The following is a 20,092-nucleotide window of genomic DNA, read 5'->3' as shown; positions in this document are numbered from 1 at the left end:
CTTTGGTTGTGTCTGCATTACTGGACAGTATTACACTGCCTCCTGGTGGCCAACGTGGGCACAACAGAAGGAGCAGGAGAACAAATTGGATTGCAGCGTTAAATCCATCCGTTTTCTGAGCCGCTTATCCTCACGAGGGTCGCAGGAGTGCTAGAGCCAATCCCAGCTGTCGTCGGGCAGGAGACGGGGTACAGCCCTGAACTGGTCGCCAGCCAATCGCAGGGCACGTAGAGACAGACAACAGTTGCACTCACAATCGCACCAATGGGCAATTTAGAGACTCCAATTGATGCATGTTTTTGGGATGTGGGAGGAAACTGGAGTACCCGGGTGAAACCAACGCAGGCGCAGTGAGAACAAACTTCACACAGGTGGGGCTCGGATTTAAACCCCCGGTCGTCAGGATTGTGAGGCCAACGCTCTAACCGTTTGCTCACCGTGCCGCCGAACGTCAAATCATGACGCACAAACTTTTTCGTTGTTCAATTCCATTTACTTATATTATTACGCTATGTTTCAGTGTGATATTACATAGTTTTATTTTTCCTTTAAAAAAAAAATTGGGAGGTGGGTGGAGGGTGGTTAGAATGCATTGATGGCATTTCCATTCATTTCAATGCCAAAAGATGATATAAGTGATATTTTGAGTTTATATTTTTTTAAGTTGAAGGGGAAAATATGGCACATTTGTTGACATTTTAGTGCTATATTATTTTATTAAAATACAATATTATAGAATGCTATTTTTCGTTGTAAAAAAAGACTATCCCTATTTTTGTTGACTTTTTAGGGACAATGGAACGGATTAATTGCATTTCCATTCATTACAATGGGGAAAGACGATTTGACGTGAGTACTTTGCGTTACAAACGCAACACTCCAATCTCAAGGGGGCGCTGTGTCAGACGTCGGAGATGCGTTAAGGAGCAATATGTGCTTTTAACAGATGAAATACAGTAGCGGCAAAGTATTGATATGTCGTCACGTCCCACTACTGCGGCTTTCAAATTGAAATTTGCGTTGTCTTATGTTCAATGTTTGTGTTCCTCTCAGTGTAGTACAACACAGTACACACGCTATACTACGTGCAGTACGGCGTTTCATTGTGTGTTTTTGTGTGTGCAGGTGCGCAGCGTGAAATTGGAGCCGGAGGCGGAGAAGAACAAGATCCCGAGGCGAGCGCTGCAGACGTCGGCCACCGAGCGGGTCGGCGACGACGAGTTCCACGACGCCGTCTCTGGTCAGTTTCGTCTTACGGGTTGTTTATTTTGCCGTGAAAATAGATCATAGAAATAATGGGGCTCTAAATAGTCTCACTTGATTTGAGGAATATCATTAAATAAATATTAATACTAAATATAGGAAATGTACAATGTTTGGTTTTTTTTTTAATACAAGGTGGGTATTTTATGACTTTTTCTTGAGCGTATCCAGCTTTTTGTGTAGTTTGTATATCTTGCTTTATTTTTATGTGATAAAGATTTTATTTTAAATAAAAAAAAAATGAATGACGTTTTAGCCAGAAACAATCCGACCCGCTTCTTGCAATGTGATTTCATCATTGTATTTGTGACTTTTGAGTTGAAAATTTGAAATCCATCCATCCATCCATTTTCTGAGCCGCTTATCCTCACGAGGGTCACGGGGAGTGCTGGAGCCAATCCCAGCTGTCAACGGGCAGGAGGCGGGGTACACCCTGAACTTGTCGCCAGCCAATCGCAGGGCACATCGAGACAAACAGCCGCACTCACAATCACACCTACGGGCAATTTAGAGTGTCCAGTTAATGTCGCATGTTTTCAGGAGGTGGGAGGAAACTGGAGTGCCCGGAGAAAACCCGCACAGGCACGAGGAGAACATGCAAACTCCACACAGGCGGGAGCCGGGATCGAACCCGGAACCGCAGAACTGTGAGACCAACGCTTTACCAGTTGTTCCAATGTGCCGACAAATTTTTCAATCTTCAAAGAAAAAAATTCTCACTTTATTCTTGTACTATCCATTTTTTTCCCTGAAAAATGGCAGCACGGTGGTACAACTGTGATGCGTCAGTCTCAGAGTTCTGAGGACCCGGGTTCGATCCCGGCCCCGCCTGTGTGGGGTTTCCATGTTCTCCCCGTGCCTTTGCGGGTTTTCTCCGGGCACTCCGGTTTCCTCCCACATCCCCAAAAACACGCAACATTAATTGGACACTCTAAATTGCCCCTAGGTGTGATTGTGAGTGCAAATGGTTGTTTGTCTGTGCCCTGCGATTGACTGGCTACCGGTTCAGGGTGTGCCCCCCGCCTCTTGCCCGTTGACAGCTGGGATAGGCTCCACCGACCCTTGTGAGGATAAGCGGCTCAGAAAATGGATGGATGGATATATATGACTGTACTCATAATGTTACACCCTTTTATAGAAAACTACAAATTTTTTCTTGACCAAAGCTGACTTTTTTTCTTGAAGAAATAAAGTCAGTCTTTATTATAAGTCATAATTTGTTCCGGCAGGTTCCGACTCGGAGCTCTCCCTGAGCGACTCTGAGACGCTGGCGAGTCTTTCCTTCGAGGAGGACGAGGAAGGGGGCGGCATGTTTGGCGACGGCGCGTCGCTGGGCCACCGCCATGCCGACGAGGCACAGACGCGACCCGGCGGGATCGCCAAGTATAGGTCGGCGGCAGCTCACGCCATAACCTTTTGATTTAGGCGAATGAATTCATGATATGACAGAAGTGGGTCATTTTATAAAAGGTTAAATCCATCCATCCATTTTCTGAACCGCTTATCCTCACAAGGGTCACGGGGAGTGCTGCAGCCTATCCCGGCTGTCGACGGGCAGGAGGCGGGGCACACCCTGAACTTGTTCTCAGTGGTGGAGAATCCAACTGGCGGTGAACGCAACATACAATGACAAGGCAACAAACTGGCAACGCCGGTGACAAAACTCCAAACTTAAGAGGTGACATCGACCAGAGCGGTGGCCAGGCCACGCCCCTCTTGGCCGTGGTCCAGCCTTGCTCATGACACCTGTGGGCAATTTAGAGCGTCCAATTAATGTTGCATGTTTTTGGGAAATGGCAGGAAACCGGAATACCCGGAGAAAACATGCAAACTCCGCACAGTGGGGGTGGGATTGAACCTGCGTCCTCAGAACTGGGAGGCCGACGCTCTACTGTTAGAATGCTTTGACATTTTTCTTTTAATATCCCGACTTTATTCTCATAACTTTGTTCTCAGAATATACAACTTTTTTTTTTCCCCCTTCTTTCTAATCTCAAGAAATGTCATGTTTTAGCAATATTATGACTTTTTTCAATTTAAAAAAAAACAAAACATTGAATATTACTAGAATAGACAGCCGACAGAATGTTATATTATACATATTACGAGACTAAAAAGGGAATTGTATTAAAAATACAAAAAAGGTAGATTTTGAGGAAAAAAAAGTTGTATTACCAGACTGATCCTAAAGTTAGAAGAAAAAAAATAATAAAGTTTTAATTCTTTTAGAAAATATGGCATATTTTAAACAATATTTGAATATTACAAGAGAAATGTAATAGTACAAAAACAGTGTGAATTAAAAAAAAAAAGTTATGTATTTTGATTCAAAAAAGTTTTTTAGAATTAAAGTGCGATCGAATTACATGGATAAAACATCAAGCAACAATGTAATATTACGAGAATAAAGTCAAAATGTAATATATTAAAAACTTCAAAAATCATAAAGTCACAAGATTACAAGAATAGTAGTATATAATTGTATGAAAAATAGTTATAATTAACTAATTAATTCATTGAAATATTATATTAAATAATAATTAATTCGAATTTAATAATTACTATGCTCACCATAATATTATCATTATAATATTATGAGGAAAAACATTGTAATACTACATGAATAATTGCCATTGTCTGTCAACCAGTTCAGGGTGTACCCCGCCTCCTGCCCGTTGACAGCCGAGATAGGCTCCAGCACTCCCGCGGCCCTCGTGAGGATAAGCGGCTCAGAGAATGGATTGCTAATAATAATTCTTATTACATTTAAAAGAATGTTATACGACAGTACTCGGAAATACTTTTTTTTACATATTTATTGATTTTTTTTCCTGGAGGCTATTTAGGGGACAAAATATTTATTATTACAAGCTAAAGTCTTAAAGCCATAATATTGCATAAAAAAAGAAATGACATACTAACAAAACAAAAAAAAAATCTGATTCCTTGTCATTTTTTTTTTTTGCAAGGCCACTTGTTACTAGGTAGATTTTATCAGGGTCGATCATACCCTTCCAATTGGCCAATTAAAAATAATTCCGTTCGAAAGGGAAGTAAAAGGTTAGAAATGTCAGCCGAAAAAACGTCAGTGTGAGAGTGAGCGCACTTCTTTTAGGTCCAACGCCTTCTTCCCCCGCTCGGGCCACATTTAGCGCAACCACGGCGGAGCGTGTCGCAGACGGGTTTTTGGGCTTTTGGTTGCGGCGTGTCACTCAATACGTTGAAAAGCCTTCTTCGAGGGCCGGGACTTAAATAAGATATGACGCCTGCAGCTATTGTGTCTCTGCCGTGTTTAATCAAATCGGAGCAGTCAGCTGAGACTCATTTGGAGTGTAATTCGTTGGGGATTGGCTTGAAAGCTGATGGAAGAGAGTTCTAATATTTTTTAAATAAATTGGCTTTTATTATCGTTTGGATATAATTACTGTGCCGCCTTGATTTCCGAGCTGAATTCGTCCCGGAGAAGATGGTCGCGACTAAGCTGTAGCGATATTAGTTTTTCTTCACAGAACGTAAAGAATATACAGTATTGTCTGTCTGCGTGGGTTGCGGGCATTTGTGTTGGCTTGCAACTTATTTAAAGGGTAAAAACTACCGCAGCGATATCACTTTTTTTTTCCTCTACTTACAAAATTAATTTGCTCCAGAAGTCATTTCGTAACGTGAATTTTTCATAAGCAGAAGCGCATTTTACATGTAAATAGCCTAATCCGTTCCAAGCCCCCAGACCGACTCGAGACGTTCGTAAGTAGAGGTACCGCTGTATTTAATACTTGACAACAAATGCCTGACTGAAAGAAAAACACTAAATAACTTTATAGCTAAAAAAAAATATATATATATATATCTGACAATTTTCTGACAAAATTACAAATTATTTTCTTGGAAATAAATGACTTCATACATAGTCAAACTCAGACCATCTTCACATTTTCCCCCCAAATTCTGACTAAAAAATAATCTAAATTAATACACTCTCGTAATATTAGACAAAAATATGAAATGCAAGACTTATCTTTAAATAAATGTTTTTTCTCTTGTAACTTTTTTAGATCACTTTTTTGTAGAAATTAAACACTTTTCATGAAAATAAATCATTTCTTATTTGTTTTCCCCTAAAGATCAATTTGTTTCTTGAAGAAATGGAAATATGAAATATTTTCTGTGAAAATATGCAACTTTTTGGCATCAACAACTCTTCTTCTTGTATTGCAACACTTTTTTTCTCTGAAGTATTTGACTTGAAAATAAATAACTTGTTCATCTCATAAAAAATACTATTCTCCTATTACAAAGTTTTATCAATAATTTATGACTTTTTAACTACTGAACAATCTAAAAATGTTGTGAATTTTTCTATTAAAAAAAAAGGCTTTATTCTCGTCGTAGAAGTTTTTCTTGAAAATGGAGACTTAAACCCCCACCACCACCACCACCACCACCAAATTTTTCAACATATTCTTTGTCATAATATTCAAACTATTGCTTCTTTTGTCATGTGGAAAGAAAAAAAATGCAGCGTACATTTTTTTTGGGTTTCAGGACGAGCTTGCCCGCACCAATGTTTTCAAGAAACGACTTCAGCATTTGGAGTATTCTCAAAAACTGCATTGGAATGGTGAGAATGTACAGAATGTAATGCTCCTCTCCCAACATTTGTTTTAAATTTAAAAAAAAAAAAAAACAATTGATTTTTTTTTTTTTTTACTGTCCGATTTTGACTCAAGGAAGGCTTCGTTTTTTGTTCACGAAATGATTTTGCTTATAATTTAATTGAACAACTTGTGACATGGGAAACGTGGTAATTGCCAGAAACCCCTTTCACGAGGTCTTCAGCGACATCTCGAGAATCACACGTCTTGATCGAAAAGCCGCACTTTGCGCTTAGTGACCAACTTCCTTGTCAACTGGTCAACCTGAGGCAATTCCAGCTGGGGAAAACCCTTTAAATGAGGCATCATCTAGGATTTGAACCCAGGACCTCTCACACCCAAAGCGAGAATCATACCCCTTGGCCAACAACCCACGTGCTGTTCTTTTATCAACTTTCTCGTTACACGGTCAACATGTGGTAATTGCCAAAGATTCCACGAGGGTTCGTCCGAGAATTAGACCGAGGAGTCTTCGCCCACTTAGCGAGAATCACACGTCTCGATCAGAAAGCTTAGTGACCAACTTATTCGTCACCTGGTCAATCTGAGCCCGTGAGGCAATTCCAGCTGGGGAAAACACATTAAACGAGAGCTCCTCTGGGATTTGAACCCAGGGCCCCTCACACCCAAAGCGAGAATCATCCCCCAAGACCGACGATCAACCTGGCGATTGCCAGAAACCAAGTCCAAAGGGGTTTGTCTGAGAATCGGACATCAGGACCAGAGACCTTCACTCTGGGGAGCACGGTGGACATCTGGAAAGCGTTGGACTCACAGTTCTGAGGTCCCGGTTTCGATCCCGGCCCTCTCCCTGTGTGGAGTTTGCATTTTCTCCCCGTGCCTGGGTGGGTTTTGTCCGGGCACTCCGGTTTCCTCCCACATCCCAAAAAGGTGCAACATTAATTGGACACTCTAAATTGCCCATAGGTGTGATTATGAGTGCGGCTGTTTGTCTCTATGTGCCCTGCGATTGGCTGGCGACTAGTTCAGGGTGTGCCCCCCCTCCTGCCCGTTGACAGCTGAGATAGGCCCAATTGCTGCCGCGACCCCTTTGAGGATAAGCGACAAAGAAAATGGATGGATGGATGGATGGACCCTTCACGCACAAAGCGAGAATCTGACGCTTAGATCAAAAAGCCGCAGTTTGCGTTTCGTGGCCAACTTGATTGTCACAAGGTCAACATGAGTTCATTGCCATGTGGGGAAAACCCTTTAAACGAGGGCTCGTCTGGGATTTGAACCCGGGACTGCTCAACCAAGAGCGACTCCAACAACCTGCAAATTCCCACTATTGACTATCTCACTTGTCACATGGTTCACTGTGTGATCATTTCCAGCAAAAATGTGAGTTTGGGGTCTGGGGTTGAAAGGTCTCGAAATCTGGAGCTCAAAACCTTTTAAAGTTTTCGTAGACTACAACGGGACTAAAACTATTACACACTGTAGTCAAAATGACTACGTTTGATCTGAAACTAGTCAGCATTTTCGTCTAAACGACTAAAACCTGATAATGAGCCTCGGCCTTGCGTGGTCTCCAGGAGCTCTCCAAGATCACCATGCCCGTGATCCTCAATGAGCCGCTCAGCTTCCTGCAGCGTCTGACCGAGTACATGGAGCACACGTACCTCATCCGACGGGCCAACGCCGCCACCGAGTCCCTTGAAAGGATGAAGGTACAAAAACTGGAGGCCAAAGCACGCGAATCAGCAGGGGTGGCTTCAATGGGACAAGGCAAAACCCAGAATGATCGGGCGACCTTTTAATCTGACACTACTGGGGATGAGGGAGTCCAATACGTACACTTCTTGTCGCTACTTTTCTTGTCAGTGTGTGGCGGCCTTCGTCGTGTCCGCTGTGGCGTCGCAGTTGGAGAGGACGGGCAAGCCCTTCAACCCGCTGCTCGGCGAAACCTACGAACTGGTTCGGTGAGGGCGTCGAGTCCTAAAACCGGCTCTCCTGAAGTCTTGACTCTTGGGACTGGAGTCCCACACTGCCCCACCCTCAGGGGGAAAATGATTATTTTTGGTCCCAGGGAGGACCTTGGTTTCCGGCTGGTATCGGAGCAGGTGAGCCACCACCCTCCCGTGAGCGCCTTCCACGCCGAGGGCCTCCGGCGGGACTTCGCGTTCCACGGCTCCGTCTACCCCAAACTCAAGTTCTGGGGGAAGAGCGTGCAGGCCGAGCCCAAAGGCGTCCTCACGTTGGAGCTGCCCGAGTGAGGACCGGCAAGATACGAATGGTCGTCCTTTCACTTCCTGTCGCGATTTTAGAAAGGTTTTCGCTTTTTGCCGCGCAGGCACAACGAAGCGTACACGTGGAGCAATCCCACGTGCTGCGTTCACAACATCATCGTGGGCCAGCTCTGGATCGAGCAGTATGGAAGCGTGGAGGTGCTCAACCACAGGTACGAGGATTACCTCCCCCCAAAAAAAACAAAAAAACCTCACATTCTTACAGGGAGTCCTCTTGTCTACGACTGAGATCCGTTCCGAGAGTAGCGACTTCACGCAAATTTCGAATTAAGTCGGATTACGCCATCAAAGCCGAAATACTTTAAAAAATCCAATTCATTGAAATAAATGAGATGATGTATTTAGGATTACTGCTGAGAGGTGGGTGGAGAAGGAACCCGGTCCTCAATCCTCTCCATCCCGACAAGTACCAAAGAACCTTGTTTTGTGATCATCGAGTCTGGTATAGGATCAGAACCCTTCACATGCGCTAAAAAACGGCCTTTGTCTTTAATAATTGTCACCGCGGTCTTGGTGGTGTTGCTGTCTCTCCCTTCTTTCAATCTTTTTATGATCTTGAGCTTCGTTTCCATGGTAATGGATTTTCTTTTAGCTGCAGAAGCATTGCTAAAAGACACGGATTTCTTTTTTGGGGCGATCACGTCGAAAAAGGAGGGCGAAAAATGCGAAGGTACTCCCGGCGCACAAACACGGACGAGGAATAGCCAGACAAAATGGCGGCCGGGGCAACGGGCGTTGTAAAGTCGAAACGTCTTAGGCCGAGACCGTCTTAACCCGAGGACTCCCTGTATTGTCGTGACGCTGCGCTGTTCTGAGGACCCGGGTTCAATCCCGGCCCTCCCTTCCACAAGGCGGTTCGGGAAGTGATTTGTTCAAAATCCAAATCGATATTTCCCATTACAATTAATGGAAAATGCGTTAATGCGTTCCAAGCCTAAAAAAAATTGCCTTTTTAAAGCAATTTTGGAGCTTTTCCTGATAATATCCTGAACAGTAGAAATACATGTATAGTTTAAATACTTTATATCATGAAATAGTTTTGGAAATATATTTAGTTTTTGCTTAAAATGTATGCTTGAGTAGGAGAGTACGCTAGGCTGGGAGTGCATTGCCGTATCTGTAGCACTTCGGCCCCCAGCCTTGTAAACAATTTTTTATTACAATTTTTTTTGATGCCACTGCTCTTCTCTAACATAAGATTGCCTATTCCTAAAAAGAACAATTATTGAAGTTTGATATTTTAAATATCCCATGTCCTCCCCCGTGCCTGCGTGGGGTTTCTCCGGGCACTCCGGTTTCCTCCCACATCCCAAAAAACACCCAACATTAATTGGATACATTAAATTGCCCGTAGGTGTGATTGTGAGTGCGGCTGTTTGTCTCTATGTGCCCCTGCGATTGTCTGGCGACCAGTTCAGGGTGTACCCCGCCTCTTGCCCGCTGATAGCCAGGATAGGCTCTAGCACTCCTTGTGAGGATAAGCGGCTAAGAAATATGACGCTGCTAATGATATTGATGGTTTTTTTCCTCGCTTACTGCTCATTGCTGTTGTGTTTTTGCGCAGAACCGGCGAAAAATGCTGCCTTAACTTCAAGCCATGTGGCCTTTTTGGCAAAGAACTGCACAAAGTTGAAGGGTACATATTGGATAAAAGGTGCACTTGACGCAAGTACACACACACACACAAAAACAACGGCGTGTTGTTTACTGGCTGTCATACAATGGCTATAATATATGCGCAGCGCCGTTTAAGATGCATGAATGTGAACTGTAACCTCGAGAGCAAAGTTAATCTCTTTTTGGAGAGGGGGAATTAAAAATAAACAACCGCGATCAGGTGGCAGCGCAACTGCGCACACCCGCTCCCAAATCGGGTTTCGTGGCTGTGCTCGGAATCGACCCGCCCGCGTTCAAACGCTCGGCGAACGGGAGTCAGCGCACGCTCGCCCCCGTTTTAAAAAAACTTTACTCCATAATATTGCGATATTTAAAAAAAAAAAAAACGTAGAAAATTTTTATCTGGGGGGAAAAAAGACACTCCATTTATTTTTCTGTAATAAAATGTTTTTTTTTTTTTTCATTCCAACAAACAAAAAAAAAAAAAGGGCTCAAATGAATGTCTAACAGCTTGCCGCTTAATTGTTGCGATTTACAAATGTAATTACAAAGCATCCTTTCCAAGGTCTCTTTAATCACACTTGATGATTTCTTTGATTATTTCCAAACCCTCGCGCATTGCGGGGGAAGCGCCGTCGTCCCCTCTCTTCGCCTTAAAGTGGTCCACATTAAAGACTTTGCGGCGAGCGCATAATTTCGCCGCTTGCTGTTTATTAAAACGGAATCAAAATATCCTCATACTTCATTATAGTCGCGAGCCGGAATAATTTAAATGCGCTGTAAGTGTACTTTAGCTAAATTATGTCTGAATCAAAACCGGCAGCGTGAAGTGCTTTGGCTGGACTCCAATCGCCGAGCATATTATTAATTAACTATCCCCCCCCCCCCCCACAATTAGTCATTCATTTTCCTTGAAACGCGGCGGTTCTCCGACATCGCAAACGGAATTCTGTTTCGCAACCGCGAGGAGGGCAGCCAAGTGGGATTAAAAGACGAAAGCGACCAAAAAAATAAAATAAAATAAAAAAACCCGTAGAGCAGATGGCTCATTGGGGCTCGCGAGATAAGCAGAGTTTTTTTAGGGGGCGGAGAGTTCTCGGAGCGTTTAAAAGCCGCTGACAGCGATCCCGCCGCCTAAACGTGTAATTTGCGATGTTACTTGGCAGGGGGCGCGCGTGCCGGCGCGCACGTGCGACCAGATGGGGGGGGGTTGTGCTAGCTAGTCACCGCCGAGCAGGAAAAGCAGCAAAGTAAAGAGACGCTAATAAAGAGAAGAGGAATTCCTGATGTCGCACTTTCCCAAAAAAATGGATTTTGAACTTTTGTAAAAATCAACTGTATGTTGTACACTCCCAAAGAGAATTATTTATTTTTTCTCATTTTTTGATGCTACCACTCATCTCTAAAATAAGTGCTTATTCCTAAAAAGACCAACTATTGAAGTAACCTCGGTTCTCGACCACAATCCGTTCCAGAACACGGTTCGAGAAGTGATTTCTTCGAAATCCAAATCGATATTTTCCATTACAATTAATGGAAAAAGAAATAATGCGTTCCAAGCCTAAAAATTAGGCTTTTTAAAGGATATTTTTTTTAGCTTTTCCTGATAATGAACTGCATAATAGAAATACATGTATTGTTTAAAAACTTTATTTAATGAAATTATTTTGGAAACATATTTATTTTTTGCTTAAAATGTATGATTTAGTAGTAGAGTACGCTCGGCTTGGAGTGCATTGCAGTATCTGTACCGCTTCGACCCAGGCCTTGTAAACTTTTTATATTAATTTTTTTTATGCCACCACTCTTCTCTAAAATAAGATTATTATTATTATTATAATTCCTAAAAACCCAACTAATGAAGTTTAACCTTTTTAAATAGAAGTACAAGTACAATCTCGGTTCGCGACCAAAATCTGTTCCAGAAGGCGGTTCGAGAAATGATTCGTTTGAAATCCAAATCGTTATTTCCCATTACAATTAATGGAAAAAGAAATAATGCTTTCCAAGCCTAAAAATTAGGCTTTTTAAAGCATATTTTTGTAGCTTTTCCTGATAATAACCTGCACAGTAGAAATACATGTATAGTTTAAATACTTTATATCATGAATAATTCTGGAAATATATTTAGTTTTTGCTTAAAATGTATGCTTTAGCAGTAGAGTACGCTAGGCTGGGAGTGCATTGCCGTATCTGGAGCGCTTCGGCCCCCATCCTTGTACATTTTTTTTATTCACAAATTTTTTAATGCCACCACTCTTCTCTAAAATAAAATTGCTTATTCCTAAAAAGGCCAACTACTGAAGTTTGACATTTTTGAATAGAAGTACAAGTACAACCTCAGTTCTCGACCACAATCTGTTCCAGAACACGGTTCGAGAAGTCATTTGTTTGAAATCCGAATCGATATTACCCATTACAATTAATGGAAAAAGAAATAATGCGTTCCAAGCCTAAAAATTAGGCTTTTTAAAGCATATTTTTTGAGCTTTTCCTGATAATAAACTGCACTGTAGAAATAGGGACACGTCTGTGTACAGAGGCTGCATTATACACAATAACAAAGCGCGTCGTGGGTCAGCTGGTCGGGTGGCGCGCGTTACGTCATGTTCGTTTTTTTTCAGGGGCGTTCGAGAACTGGATTTTCATCCAAAATCAGAAGCAAAAAATAAATAAATCTCAAAATTTTCATTCGAAATCCAACTTGTTTGAAAATGGGGATGTTCTCGAATCGAGTATTCACTGTATATTTATGTTGCACTTGCCCAAAAACAAAGACTTCGGTGTGAAACTTTCTTAAAAGTAGACAAGTGCAATTCAATGTCAAAACTGGAGGAAAGGCAGCCGAGTGCGAATAAAGAGGAAAGCAACAAAACGGCAAGGGCAGGTGGCTCCTTGCGAAAGGTGAGACCAGCTGGGTTGTTTTTCTTTTGGTTTGTCATTTTTTTTTCCTCCCTCCGTATGCATTTAAAATCGTTGACCTCAAGACCACGACTGTGCCTTTTGCGACATTACTTGTCCACCGCCAAAAAATGCTGATAAGGGCACAAATTTTGTGTTACCTTGTCACAGCCTCGCAAGAAAACAAGCAAAAATAATGACCGTGTGTTTGCGTGTTTTTTTTTTTTTTTTATTTTCCACACCAAAGCAAAAAGAAGTTGTGCGCCCTGTATGGCAAGTGGTCCGAGTGCTTGTACGCCATTGATCCCGCCGCCCTGGAGGCTTACGGCAAAGGAGCGGAAAGCAAAAACGCCAGCAGAAAGGTAACAAACTCTGATGCATTACCGTGACGATATCGTAGGATGAAAGAAAATAATGCAACGGTTCATAATCCGTGTTCTGAAAAAATAAAAAATAAAAAGAGGACAAACTAATGATTTTCACTTTCCCTAAAAGAATGGAAACGACTTTGTGTTGCACTTTCCGCAAGAGAAGACAACGCATTGATGTGGCGCTTTCCTAAAAAGAAAGCAAATCTCTTGGTGCGGCACTTTATTGAAAAGAAGACAAAGAGAATACAAACGATTGCATCCATCCATTTTCTGAACCGCTTATCCTCACGAGGGTCGCGGGGAGTGCTGGAGCCTATCCCAGCTGTCAACGGGCAGGAGGCGGGGTACACCCTGAACTGGTCGCCAACCAATTACAGGGCACATGGAGACAGACAACACTTGTAATCACACCTATGTGTCGCGAACCAACGATGCGGGGGCGGACCCAAATGCAGGACTCCAAGACGAGGACATGACGTTAGGCGTAGTTTTATTTCGGAAGTGGGTTTATACCAAAATGCAGTCCAAAACAAGGCAGAGGCAGAAAAACGCAAGACAAACAGTTGCACTCACAATCACAATCACACCTAGGGGCAATTTAGAGTGTCCAATTAATGTTGCATGTTTTTGGGATGTGGGAGCAAACCGGGGTGCCCGGAGAAAACCCACGCTGGGACGGGGAGAACATGCAAACTCCACACAGGCGGGTCCGGGATCGAACCCGGGTCCTCAGAACTGTGAGGCCAACGCTTTACCAGCTGATCTACTGTGCCGCATGTTGCACTATTTGGGGAGAAAACATTTTTAAAAAAACAATTAGCTTTCTATAAAAAAAAAAAAAAAAAGGTGGGGGTGACAAACTATTGTTGTTCCGCTTCTATAAAAAGATAAAGACAAAGTACAGCACTGATTTTGTACTTTCCTCAAAAGAAGACCAACTAATCCATCCATCCATTCATCCATCCATCCATTTTGTTGGCCGCTTATCCTCACAATGGTCGCGAGGAGTGCTGGAGGCTATCCCAGCTGTCAATGGGCAGGAGGCAGGGTACACCCTGAACTGGTCGCCAGCAAATCGCATGGGACATAGACACCTATGGGCAATTTAGAGTGTCCAATTAATGTCGCATGTTTTTGGGATGTGGGAGAAAACACGCGCAGGCACGGGGAGAACATGCAAACGCCACACAGGCGGGTCCGGGATCGAACCCGGTTCCTCAGAACGTTGAGGCCAACGCTTTCCCGCTGAACCACCGTGCCGCCCGAGACCAACCAATAAGGTTGATAAAATGACCAACTAATAATATTCCACTTTCCGAAAAAGAAGAGAAACTCATTCATGTGGCAAGGAGGCGGCAAAGTTTGGATTTCTCTTACCTCTCAAGAAATCAACTTGCACTTTACGAAAAGCCAGGCAATTATTAAAATGAGCTCAGATTGGGAGAAGAAATCTATAATTATATAAAATAATCTACAATACTTTGACGGACGTGATGTAATAGCGTCCGCCTGCTGCGTCCTTTCCAGGCTGGCAGCGAGGGCGACGCTCCCTCCCAAGCGCCCGACAGCGTGGACGTGATTCCCGGCAGCCGGCTCCTGTGGAGGATGCCCCCCCGCCCGGCCAACTCCGCCCAGGTCACTTTGGACAATGCGCTACTAGCGGAGAACCCCAAACACAGTCAAAGCAGGGACTGCATTTTCACTCACGGAGGCAGCACTTCATCGAGCGGCCTCGTTATATTGTTTAGTCATTCAGATTCAGAAGCTTTCGATTTAAGATTGACAAATTCTTGGGGCTTTATTTAGTTATTTTTTTATGGATTATTGTTTACTGATGGTTTTAACGCCGTAAAAAAATATGTTAGAAATTAGTCTTTCAAAAAAGTTACACTACATGGTTCTTTTTTTAATATCATTTTCCAGAATAAGAGATTTTTTTTAAAGAGGAAAAAATATTTTTCTCAAGATAATAATCAGTTGTATTTAGGAAAATAACATTTTTTAACATGTCAAAAATTATTAATAATTAAATGATTGCAAAAATTGGCATATTTTAAAAAGTGTTGAATAATTTGGAAGCTAATAGTCTTTATTTATCTACACAGTCATATTGCTCAAGAGAAAAACTCACATCATGACTACTTAGAGAACAGGTGTCAAACTCAAGGCCCGGGGGGCAGATCTGGTCCACCACATGGTTTTATGTGGCCCGTGAAACTAAATCGAGAGTGTCAATTTCCATGATTCTACTAAAAATCTGTACCAAAATTATAAATTGTCAAATATCATAAATGATAAAGTTGAGATATTACAAGCATGTTTGTGTTATCCAACGTGAATAGTTGAAAAACACATGACCCTTGATTTCTAATTCCAAAGCTAGTTCATAAATTTATGATGTAAATATGATGAGATATTTTTGTCTCACGGTCATAATGGCCCTCTGGGGGAAACCAGAACAACAATGTGGCCCGCGAGAAAAATGAGTTTGACACCCCTGACACTCGTCCCCTCGCAATAACGCAAATCTGCCCCCTCACCTGAATGACAGATGTACAGCTTCACGACCTTCGCCATGCAGCTTAACGAGCTGGACGAGGACATGGCGGCCGTCCTTCCTCGAACAGACTGCAGGATGAGGCCCGACGTTCGAGCCATGGAGAACGGCGACATCGGTGAGACGACTCGTTTAGGACGCGGTTGATGGCACTGATTCTTGAACGGTTGTATGAGTGCTCCCTCTAGTGGTGGTGGGGGAGGGGAGAACCGCAACCAAAGTATAGTTCAGTTGTATTTAACTTTTAAGTCACATACATTGCCCCTACGAGAACTACCGTAATTCCCAGCCTACAGCACACACCTGGCTATAAGCCTCACCCAGTACAATTGTAAAGGAAATACCATTTGGTACATAACACACATAAGCCGCAGCTGTGTAAAAGCCGCATGTGCCCGCATTGAAACACGAGATATTTACGGTACGCAGGCAGTTTAACCCTAACGGTAGCGCTGCACTAATGCTAAAGCTATGCTAACGTTAGCACCCCACAAACAGAGCTGGTTAAAATAAATAAATAAAAAACATACTGGTAAAAATCACTGAGACGCGGCAGTAACACGCTAGCGCAGCGCTAACAGGGCCGGACCAGTAAAAGTCACTTCCTCTGCACATATATTCCACCGGTCTCACTCTTACCTTTTCCGCTAGAGCGCCCCCTTGCAGCTGTTAGGGTTAGGCGATGGGGAATGATAAAAACATTGACTACATTTGGGATTCTCAGAGTGGCATACGCACTCTCTCGTGCGATGCAAAATAATTACCGTAATTCCCGGCTTACAGAGCGTACCTGGTTATAAGCCTCACCGAGTACATTTGTAAAGGAAATACCATTTGGTACATACGCCGCAGCTGTGTAAAACCGTAAGTGCCCACATTGAAACCCATATTCAAATATTGTCAAAGAAAGACGGTACACAGAAAGAGCTAGCGCTAAAGCTATAACGCTAGCACCACGCTAACGCTAAGAGGGCCAATTAAATTAAAACTTACTGGTAAATATAACTGAGACACGCCAATAACACAGCAGCAACACGCTAGTACAGCGCTAACGCTAGCGCAGCGCTAACAGGGCCGGTGAAAGTCACTTCCTCGGCACATATATTCCACCGGTCTCATTCTTACCTTTTCAGCTCGAGTGCCCCCTTGCGCCCGTCAGAAAAAAAATACACAAATTAGCCGCATCACCGCATAAACCGCAGGGTTAAAAGCGTGTGGAAAAAGTGGCGGCTTATAGGCCAGAAATTACGGTATTTGTTTTCAAACATTTATTTAGGCATAATTTATAATTAAATGCACATTATACATTTGCATAATGTTACAGTGGTTTACAATGATGTTAAATACACTTTTTTAGGAATAAAATCAAAAAAATTATTTTTAATTAACCTTTTGTCTTTCTATGTTACTGCATATTAATGTTTGTGATGATGGTAGTACATGTAGAGGACAATATTTTTTAGGTGGCACTTGCTTTCAAAACTTTGAGGGCGACTGGTTCCTAAACCTTTTGCTGTTCCCTCAGACTTGGCCAGCGAGGAGAAGAAAAGACTGGAGGAGAAGCAGAGGGCCGCCCACAAGAAAAGCTCCAAAACGGACGACGAGTGGAAGACGAGGTGACTTGGGCGAACGGAAACTTAGCATCGAAATCGCTCCACTCGACGGGCAATCTTTTAATTCGAGCCTAAACGGGCACGGGCCATCTTTATTAGTGACAAGACGGAGCCGTCGTGGCAGCCGACCTCTTCATTTCGCCGTAAACGGGCCGTAATTGACTGTTGGTATTCACAGTGTCCACTCTCGTTTGTCTCTTTTTAATGTGCGGAGATGAGCAGCCATTTGCGTTCGTTACACGCGCTCGGCGCCTCTTTGGAGAAGTACTTTTTGCCGGTGTCCTCGTTCGCTTTCTTCCTCGCGCCCCCGAATTCTATTTAAAGGTTAATTACGCTCTCGGGGCCCGAATGTGGCGCTTTATTCAGCAAACTGTTAGCTTAGTTTGCAAACAAGGCCGTAGCTAGCCTTTAGCTCCCTAATTAGCATCACAAAAGTTATCAGGGCAGAAAAAAAAATACATTTGACTGTTAATTGGAGTGTTATGGAGCCACATACACACACTTTATTTCTTGAATACTGATCTTGAAATGGACCGCTTCTTTTCTGCATTAGAAAAAAAAACGTTTTGTCAGTTATTACTCTATTGAAGTGAAATAGTGAACAAAATTTCCCTCAAAGAATGTAGCTAGCATTTTTCAGCTCGTATATATGAAGTGAATAGCAAAAAAATTGCAAGTAACTGATAAGATTTATATTTATATACATATGTATGCCACAAGCTGGCAGCAAAGCACTACTTTTATATTTGAAAGGGCTGTAGCCTGTTTAAATGAAGCTCCTCCCTTATTTCCACATACCGTAATTTCTGGCCTATAAATCGCGACTTTTTCCACACGCTTTCAACCTTGCGGTTTATGCGGTCATACGGCTAATTCGTGCATTTTTTTTTTTTTTTCGTAACGGCCGCAAGGGGGCACTCGAGCCTAAAAGGTAAGAGTGAGACCGGTGGAATATGTGCCGAGGAAGTGACTTTTATCCGTCTGGCCGTGTTAGCGCTGCGCTAGCATGTTAGTGCCATGTCTCAGTGATTTTCACCAGTATGTTTTATTTTTTTAACCGGCCGTGTTAGCGCAGGGGCACTAGCGTTAGCACAGCGGCGCTAGCGTTAAACCAGGGGTCACCAAGGCGATGCCCGCGGGCGAATGCTAGCCCGTGAGGACCATATAAGGCCCCCGCGAGGTATGTTCTAAAAATACCATCGGCCACAAATTGTTACTATTATTTGAGCTTTAAATTCTGAATCTGACTTGCTCACGTGAATTAAAATTTTAAAATACCTGTAATGTCATTTACTACAATAAATTAAAACAAAAATATTTTATGGGTGAGGCTTATAACCAGGTGCGCTCTGTAGCCGGGAATTACAGTAGCTCCAAATGTTCGCTATTCACATCAGGTCTTGGTCCGTAGCGCTCGTGAACTGCGTTTGTTGTCAAGCTTTGCTGCATTTTTAAAATTGTATTTATTTTTTGCTTTAAATGCTTGAGCTAAACGGATGTTTATTTCCCCTTCCTTGTCTGTTTTTTCGCTCGCTGAAGGAGCCCCGCACTTGGCCCAAGGTTATACTTTGACGCGTACGTGCTTAACGTGTGATAGGATATCGCCCAAAATAATTGAAAGAAAAGCCTTTCATATCCTCCGCGCGGAGATATCATCTTGAAATATGTACCCCCCCCCCCCCCACTCGCTTGTTGAGATGGGCTCAACGAGGCGGTGGGGGGCCGGTGGGCAACGCTGTGCTCTTATCGCTCATCTGCTCTACTTTTCCTCCACTCAACCGCCTGCCTGCCTCCTTTCCACAATTTCCTTCCCCTGCTCGTGTGCTTTAAATGCAACCTGACAGAACGCCGAGTTCATTTTACATAAAGGAGCATTTTCATTTTTTTGGTTACAATATAAAACGGTTCTCTGGTCCCTTAATTCCCAATCACCCCGGACCTCCAAATGAGGCGGTGAGCGTTCAATCAGAGTGCGAACGAAGATACTCGTTTTGAAATTGCAATACCTCTAAGCGTCGCACCACCACACACCTTTGACCACCACTGCTTCTGAGACCCAAGTATTTGTATACGAGCAACGGAAGTCTATTTTTCATCGTACCGGAATCAATAGTGCGTATTATACATAGGTGTAGTAAAAGAAAATTCTTTCAAAATGAATTGACTCAGCTGGAAAGTGTTGGCCTGACAGTTCTGAGGACCCGGGTTCGATCCCGGACCCGCCTGTGTGGAGTTTGCATGTTCTCCCAGTCCCAGCGTGGGTTTTCTCCGGGCACCCCGGTTTCCTCCCGCATCCCAAAAACATGCAACATTAATTGGACACTCTAAATTGCCCCTAGGTGTGATTGTGAGAATGACTGGTTGTTTGTCTTCATGTGCCCTACGATTGACTGGCAACCAATTCAGGGTGTGCACCGCCTCCTGCCCGTTGACAGCTGGGATAGGCTCCAGCACTCCCGTGACCCTCGTGAGGATAAGTGGCTAAGAAAATGGATGGATGGATGAAATGTGGTATATGAGTACATGTGTGTTATAGAACAGTCATTCATTAGTTTTAAAGCTGGAGTTCAAAACTAACACTAGGGTGCCTCACACAAATACAGGAAAATATGAAATAAGTCCATCCATTCATCCATTTTCTTTGCTGCTTATCCTCATGAGGGTTGCGGGGAGTGTTAATTTTGAACTCCAGCTTTAAAACTAATGAATGGCTGTTCTATAACACACATGTACTCATATACCACATTTCATCCATCCATCCATCCATTTTCTTAGCCACTTATCCTCACGAGGGTCACGGGAGTGCTGGAGCCTATCCCAGCTGTCAACGGGCAGAAGGCGGTGGACACCCTGAACTGGTTGCCAG

The 20,092-nt window shown here is 43.2% G+C and overlaps 1 protein-coding gene across 15 annotated transcripts in view; it reads left to right on the top strand.

The window, feature by feature from the left end:
* Positions 1-20,092, top strand: part of LOC133504002 (oxysterol-binding protein-related protein 1-like) — a 74,483-nt gene that overhangs the window by 45,755 nt on the left and 8,636 nt on the right. For 9 of the 15 annotated variants that reach the window (XM_061826091.1, XM_061826090.1, XM_061826092.1 and 6 more), the window contains 12 exons: positions 1,126-1,240; positions 2,493-2,652; positions 5,806-5,881; positions 7,454-7,588; positions 7,743-7,840; positions 7,948-8,130; positions 8,212-8,319; positions 9,732-9,821; positions 12,933-13,047; positions 14,584-14,691; positions 15,608-15,731; positions 17,139-17,229. In XM_061826091.1, coding sequence (XP_061682075.1) covers positions 1,126-1,240; positions 2,493-2,652; positions 5,806-5,881; positions 7,454-7,588; positions 7,743-7,840; positions 7,948-8,130; positions 8,212-8,319; positions 9,732-9,821; positions 12,933-13,047; positions 14,584-14,691; positions 15,608-15,731; positions 17,139-17,229 — 1,403 coding nt within the window. Of the gene's footprint in view, positions 1-1,125; positions 1,241-2,492; positions 2,653-2,896; positions 3,157-5,805; positions 5,882-7,453; positions 7,589-7,742; positions 7,841-7,947; positions 8,131-8,211; positions 8,320-9,731; positions 9,822-12,932; positions 13,048-14,583; positions 14,692-15,607; positions 15,732-17,138; positions 17,230-20,092 lie in introns of those variants that run through there. The other 6 variants (XM_061826103.1, XM_061826098.1, XM_061826100.1 and 3 more) reach the window with 5 other exon arrangements.

Source organism: Syngnathoides biaculeatus, chromosome 7 (assembly GCF_019802595.1).
Source record: "Syngnathoides biaculeatus isolate LvHL_M chromosome 7, ASM1980259v1, whole genome shotgun sequence".
Taxonomy (NCBI): Eukaryota; Metazoa; Chordata; class Actinopteri; order Syngnathiformes; family Syngnathidae; genus Syngnathoides; species Syngnathoides biaculeatus.
This window is presented reverse-complemented; position numbering and strand designations above follow the sequence as displayed.